We start from the raw sequence: 7,350 nt of genomic DNA, 5'->3' as shown, positions 1-7,350 counted from the left end.
GGATTCAACTGTCGAGACAAAAAGCTAAGCTGTACATGTGGCGCTGGGTCCACATGTACAGCCACATTTTTGTCTCGACAGTTGAATCCCTGCGCAGTGGTGCTCTCACCGTTTGAAAATTCTCTGTACAGTTGTTCATTGGTACAGTTGAGAAAGTACAAACGGAGCCCCCCCGTTTGCCTCTGTCTGCCATAATCGCCCATGATGCCATCTCTACTGCAGACCGCAACTACGATCAGCTGAACCTCTACTTTAGTCAATCTACTTAGTCGGTACCCATATCGTGTCCATGAGGGACTGATTAGTCAGGAGGTGGTGATGGTAGTGACACCGGAATTGCCTGTTACGAGGAGTGTGTCATAAAATGATTGGGAATATCAGCTACGTTACAATCTCATTTGCTTGAGTTCAATCGAATTGATATTAATCCAGAGATCATGTCATGATGAATTTGGTCGACTGCATTGTGTCGTTGAGTTAGTCACCATGGGTTCCAGGTTGAGGTAATATTTGGTAATCATATGGTCATGATAACAAGGCTTTCACCTACTTGTTTCATCATTTTTTGCGGGCTATTTTATTTTGTCATGAGTGAGAGGTGATGGGAGCAGTTGGTACTTGAATATCGTTGGGATTTCAGAATACGTTTTGTTGTTATCTCGAATTGTTCGTTTTGTTTGCTCTTGTCTGTTTGGTTTGTGGAGTTGAAGAGTGGAATGACAGGAGATAGAACTCCCTTTTATGACTTTTATATATTTCTTTATTTCTTTGTCACTCCAGGGAGAATGTCAAGCATTTATTTGAGTGCTTCTGCGAAGTGGCTGCTCCAGCAGGTGAGAAACCTGCCTGGATTCTGCAGAGGTATCCTGATAGCTTTGGGGATCAGGAGTTATTGAAATCGGTACCGAAATTCGCATATCCATGTGAATTTGAAAAGTATGTGAACGATTTGACTCTTCTCAGAAGTTAAATTTTACGATTAAAGTCTTGATATTTTCTATATCTAGATATTGATTTGATTGAGTTAAATTATTAATGGACCTGGAAGCATTGAGCTGTCAAAAAATGTTGGAATTTCCAACGACAATTCTTAATGATTTTCTCTGCTATCAATCTAATGACACATTAAACTAAATGAGAGAAATATCACCTTTTTATCTCAATAACTATTAAGAGAGACGTTAATAGATCATACATTGGAGTTTCAGTTTAAAATTATTTAATAATATTGAATATAACTTTAGATTATTCATTAAATTACAATATTGCCAGACCAATATAATACTGTTACGAAAAAGTCCATTATTTTTGCTCAACAGTTCAATGGTCCAGCACTTCTCCTTCGTCTTAACGAGTATCGATTCGAAATGGACCTTCGGTTTCTGCAGACATGATCCCAAAACCGAGACTGCCCTGGTAGTACTCAGCTCGCTCCCTTGGCACGAGATGTTTTACAAATTACTGAATCATATAGCAACATTAACATCAAGCTCGAACAGCGGAGACCTCTGGAAATTCCTCGGCGATGTTCATGCCAGTAATGTCCCAATGCCAGGGACATCAGTGACAATACCTCTTCCTGATCCCAACGTTACCTACGTCTGCCAAAGCCCCAGGCAATTCCAATTGCCCAGTATACCAGAAAATCGTAATTTAACTGAGTATTACAGCGCTGTTGATGCTAATAATATGATGATTATTTTCGCGTCGATGCTGTACGAGAGGAGAATAATATTCACGTCTAAGAGATTGTCGAGGTTGAGTGCGTGTGTGCAGGCCTGCAATGCCTTGATATATCCCATGATTTGGCAGCATATTTATATACCTGTTCTACCACTTGCTCTAATGGATTATCTATTAGCGCCCATGCCGTTCTTAATCGGTGTGCCCACTCCAATTCTACAGGTAGTTAATTCAGTTTCGTCATTCAAAGTTTGAGTTGCGATTTATTTCAGACGGATAAGATATCCCGACATCCTATTGTTTAAAGAAATCATGAAATTTGCGCTTTTTTTTATTACAGAGGGTTCAAAAAGCTGATTTAGGTGATGTAGTGATTCTCGATGCTGACAATAGTTCCATAGAATCTCCATTCCAGGACCTGGAATCCTTACCTCAGGACGTGGTAAGCAAAAATAACGACATAAAAATTGGAATCACTATTAAAATGTAACGAGCGTACTCTGAAATTGAGATTTTTATGTGGCTTTCAGGTCACGAATTTGAAAAAAGCATTGCGTAACAGGCCAGCACTTCTGGGCGACGGTGTCTCAAGAGCATTTTTACGTGCCTTGGTACAGCTGACAGCTGGTTACAGAGAAGCGCTGACACTTCAACAGGGGGAACGTATTACCTTCGATCAAAATGCATTCGTCGAGAGCAGACCCTACTCCATGCAACCGTTTCTCAGAAAAATGCTCGAGTTACAAATTTTTCAGCAAGTAAGAAAACCCCCTTTAATGAATCCATTAATCAATCTACGCAAATTAATTTTTGGTTTAAGGGGGAAAAGTGCTATTTCAACAATGACTCCACATTAATGATATTTTATAATTTCTCAAGTCTATTCGATCAACCACTAGGGTTTTTCAATCTTAAAACTAGCGAAAAATGAACGGGAATTTAATTTATCCATAACCCACATAAAACAATTTCCCAAAGATTAATGAGATAATACAAAATCAATAATTTTTCCTCCCCCGTAATCTTAATACACCTCGTAGTTTATAGAGGAAAGACTGCACATGCTCAACTCCGGACTCGGATTCTCGGATGAATTTGAAATGGAGGCTTGCAATTATTCGGACAAGTCGAGTAATAAATTAATGCAACAGTATCGCGAATGGACAAACGCAATGAAAAAAGAGGGCTCGGCATTCTTCCGGAGTGTCAAGGATAAAGCTAATCCCGCTGTTAAGTACGCTGTCAAGTCGGTTAAGGACAAGGGCAAAGATATGAAGACTGCGTACAAGGGATTGAAGTGGAAAGGTATCATTATCATAATCTGGATCAGACGTATGGTGGTTTGAGCGCTGTGTCATACGTTGATTTTTTAATTTTTAGGTCGCTCGAGGGGCAGTGAAAATAGCATGCGCTTCCATCAACCTCGATCTGCCCCGAGCTCACCCACGCTGGATAGACGTACCAGTATGTTTGGAAGTGGTTCGAAATCACCGAGTGGGTTCACAGCGACAACAAGCTATAGAAAAGAACTCAGAATGCGTAATAGTAATGTTCCTGATACGAGGTAAATAGAGGGATCGGGGTGTATGTCATTTAATTTTGTTAAATTCTCCCTAAAGTATATTAATTCTGGTTGAACTATTCATAAAACAAAATCCAATATAAATCACCCGGTAAATATATAGAATAGCGATATAGAAAATCGACTTTTATGATTCATTTGAATTTAATTTAATTTTTACGTTCCCTGTCTAGTTTTTTTGAATAATTTTTTTTATATGAAAAATTTCGGATTTAATTTCCTCAGTAGGAAACAATACTCACCGTTGAGTCCAAGTTCTCCAGAGGAGCCGGACTCACCTCCAGAACGCTTGAACATAGATCTCATGAATGAACTGCAGGACGTCATCTTTCCGAATACTCCGCCTGTCGATCGAACCGTAAGTAACTTCCCACACACCCTGTCATTAATCACTGTTTTGTTTTCATCACCTCGATGGCTTTCTTTATCGTGCAAGGTTTACCCAGTACATGCAACACGTTTTCTTCATTTTTCAATGCTCTGTTCCGTTTTCCTTCTGTTTTTTTTTTCATTTTTGGTGAGTTCATTACAGAGCTGGGTACCATACCGTGAACACCAACTATTTACAACTAGTGATGGGTATTTTTTACAATGAATGAACGCTATTCATTCATTCTTAGCCCTAAAACTAAAATAATATGCTATTCATTCTTTTTCGCCTCTTTAAGTACTTTGACGACTAGAATATCCATTACAAATTATGAATTATTATCTCAAGTGTTATTTTACCCAGCTCTGTTCATAAAGCATTAGATTGAGTGTTAGTTTTTTTTTTGTTTTGTGGATAAAAAATTTCAGTTGAAACCAGTGCGCAGTTTAGACAGCTTGAGACCTGCATGGAGCGGGCGCTTGCGGCACGGCTCACCCTCATCCATCCCCACGAGTGATGCAACCCAATCCCCAAAACATCCCCTCAATTGTCTCATTCCCCCATGTCAAACGATACCATCAAAACTTGCCAAAAAAACAACTGAGAGCCCCATCAAACATAGTAAATCACACGATAAACCAATAAAAGCTGAATCACCAGTTGTGAATGAGTACATAAATCCCATAACAATCACAAATCCATTCGTGAATGGTGTAACAACCCCCAGTAATCCATTTCGCGGCGACATATTTCAAGTCGATGATGAATCAAAAGTTACGAATGATCCGTTTGACACCAGTCAAGTGCATTTACCACCTCTCCTACCAAAAGTATCGATTGAAGCCCCGAATGTTTCCACAAGTGGTAACACTCCTCTCACGTTAAAATCCGACCTCTGCTCAACTAAAATTAAGGTAATTCACGTGCATTTTTTTATTTTACACAAGAGTTTTATATTATTGCCCCTCAAACCTGATGATTGAGAAATTAAATGTCAAGACTTATTTTCCCATAAATGTTCGACGTAAACTGTATATCTGTCATAAAATACCTATTGACCCGTTCAATTAATCCCGAAAATACTAATCAAAATATCTAACAGGTAAATTTTAATTTAGGGAACATCAGAAGTGCAGGATCTAATTCGTCTAGACTCAACAAACAGTGACGACGACTTCGACCCTCTTCTCTCAAAGTCCTTTATGGATCCAAAACAAATGACTCAATCTCTGCACATACCCCAGATGGGTGAGGGGCTGAGCAATCCCCTGTATCCCTATTTTTTACCAAAACACAATAGCAATGACTGCAGTCATGGTGCCAATTCCGCCGAGAAACTCGGTGACTTTGATTTGCTCCAGGAATACGGTTTGGATTTTAATAAATTCAATGTTTCGAATGGTGCAGCCTCGACGAGAAGAGGCACCACGTGCAGCCAGGATAAGGTTCCCAGTGATAGTATCGACGATGTTTTCAGCACATCCTTCACAGCATCGACGACAAAGTCCCAGAACAACTGGACGAAATTCGATTGAAATCGTTAGAAATTATGGAATTTCCATTGTCCCCAGCTTGACAGCCACTTCCGCGGACATATCATAATTTGTACATAAGAGTAAGTCCATTGATTCAGTTGTTTAATTGATTATGTTTTCCGTTCAAATTTCGACCAATGAAGATGGCGCCATTCGTCCTAACTACTCGGTATCCAACTCGTAATTTTTTGATAATTTTTTCTCTTATCTATAGTTGAGACAAGGAACTGTTAAAACGAATTAATTACTGGTTGAAATTGACTGATTTGATTTCGTTGTGGTATTCAGATAATATTGATAAAATAGGGAAGAGAAATTTGAACGAAAAAATAATCTCCGGAATACAACTCGAGCTTCAAAATGCATCGGATATTCCCCCCAAAATACAGGAAATTTTGATGAATGACGTGTTCATTTATCTGCAACGAACCTATTGGGAAATATCCAATAATTTCGGAGCTCTCGTGGTATCATAAGTGATGGTAAACCAAGAAATTATACGAGATGGTTGAATAGGTGATAATTGTTGAGCAAGCGAACAATTAACGTTCATTTATTGCTTAAATTGCGTCAATTTAAAAAACAACACAGTGTAAATAATTTTTATAGTTGAATCAAATTGTTTGTTACTGAAGATTTTTTTGTCCCCAGTTTTAACGAGCCAATTAAAACTTAGTGATGAAATTAATTAAATTAGCCAATACGTTGATATGTATATTTTAGAGAGCATCTATATTCGAATATAATATGTCATGAGACGATAAAAGTATGGTCTGATGAATGTGGCTTTATAATCACATTAGTCATGCGATATTTTATTACCGTATGACATATACTATGTTATGTCATTAGGCCCGAAAATCACAATTTACAATTGTGGTTTATGGGGCCTAATGGCATAAATACATATGATGAATGAATTATTGGCGAGTGCCAATGTGGACAGGATTTTACACTGAAAAAAAAATCAACGACAAAGATTATTACGATTTCATCATGAGACCAGTGCAATTTCTATTGCCGAGTTCAATTAAATTTACAACAATAGAAAGTACTAATCATAAATTAATGGGAAGTGATGAACAGAGAAATACTCGAATTTATCGAACTTTTTTTTGCTCGAGGATAACTCTATCTGATTACGACTCATTATCTTCCATTAATTAATTTTTCTAGTGAAGTGGGGAAAGAGGATAAATCGATTCAAATTTGCGATTGTAAATTGTAGTTTTGGATGAAAAAAAACTTCGAACACTGTTCTATCTTAAAGTATATTATTTGACTCTATGTGCATTGAAAATATCGGTTATCAGTTCATTGAAAATCACCAGCTGGAGAAGTAGGTCTGATTATTAAGGTCTTTACCTACTTTCTATTCCAAGATATTTGCAAATTATTTTGAAAAACCGAGTATCTTCTTTCACCACTCCCCTATAGCGTCGTACTACGATTTAAAATTTTTAAAACTATTAAATACTGTAAACTTGCATTGTATACCATTTACCGACAATATCTTTTATAATAGAAAACAACGCAGAACTACCAAAAGTGAAACTGAATGAATTAGCACAAGAATAAACAATACTGAAATTTGAGTAAATATTGTATTTATTTGTTGCCGACCTTATTTAACACATGGACTGTTATTTTATTGCGTAGGGGAGAATGTCCAATCCAATTAATTTCGATGCATATCTCCACTTCTAATGAGTAAATTTTCATAAACTTTATTTGTAAAGAAGCTCAAGAGCCGTAAAAAGGTAATAATAATTTCGAACACCATTTTAAAACTATTTCTATAAAAAATATAGTTATTATCTCGTCAAGAATAAGCAGTACGAAAACGTCTGACCCATAATGTCCGTATCTACTTTACATCTCCCAAGGTCTGCCACCATCTATCCCTTTTCACTAGTTGTCAATATCCTCGAAATACAAATTAACATTTTTACAAACAGGTCATGACTCTATTGTATATTATTAACCGACAATATTTTTTATAATAGCGAAATACCCAAAACAACCCCAGGGAAATTAAGTGAATTACGTACGAAGAATAAAGTGCTCTGATATTTGACCAAATGTTTGTTTTTATTAACTATCGACCCGTGACTCCCTATTACCCAAATTTGAATTGTATGAAAGTACAGTCTACGAGTTGACAGAACCGGTCGCCATGG

The 7,350-nt window shown here is 37.3% G+C and overlaps 1 protein-coding gene across 3 annotated transcripts; it reads left to right on the top strand.

Moving 5' to 3' along the window:
• Positions 1–283: 283 nt before the first annotated feature.
• On the top strand, positions 284–6,770 carry LOC135162465 (DENN domain-containing protein 1A). Of its 3 annotated transcripts, none has more exons than XM_064120949.1 (10): positions 284–503; positions 781–936; positions 1,320–1,905; positions 2,024–2,125; positions 2,214–2,441; positions 2,724–2,988; positions 3,064–3,247; positions 3,491–3,623; positions 4,064–4,549; positions 4,754–6,770. In XM_064120949.1, exons 1-10 carry the CDS (start codon positions 487–489, stop codon positions 5,168–5,170), a joined length of 2,574 nt encoding a protein of 857 aa, XP_063977019.1. In that variant the 5' UTR covers positions 284–486; the 3' UTR covers positions 5,171–6,770. The 3 variants fall into 3 exon arrangements, with proteins under 3 accessions (XP_063977019.1, XP_063977020.1, XP_063977022.1); XM_064120950.1 differs by having other exon boundaries at positions 4,738–4,953; XM_064120952.1 differs by lacking the exon at positions 4,064–4,549.
• The last annotated feature ends 580 nt before the right edge of the window (positions 6,771–7,350 follow it).

The sequence above is a fragment of the Diachasmimorpha longicaudata genome, chromosome 5 (genome assembly GCF_034640455.1).
Source record: "Diachasmimorpha longicaudata isolate KC_UGA_2023 chromosome 5, iyDiaLong2, whole genome shotgun sequence".
Lineage (NCBI taxonomy): Eukaryota > Metazoa > Arthropoda > Insecta > Hymenoptera > Braconidae > Diachasmimorpha > Diachasmimorpha longicaudata.
This window is presented reverse-complemented; position numbering and strand designations above follow the sequence as displayed.

Bases quoted from the DNA above. Each gene is read 5' to 3' on its own strand.
- LOC135162465 (XM_064120949.1), top strand. The intron at 937-1,319 runs GTATGTGAACGA...TTTGCTCAACAG, and splicing joins TATCCATGTGAATTTGAAAA to TTCAATGGTCCAGCACTTCT. The intron at 3,248-3,490 runs GTAAATAGAGGG...TAATTTCCTCAG, and splicing joins AGTAATGTTCCTGATACGAG to TAGGAAACAATACTCACCGT.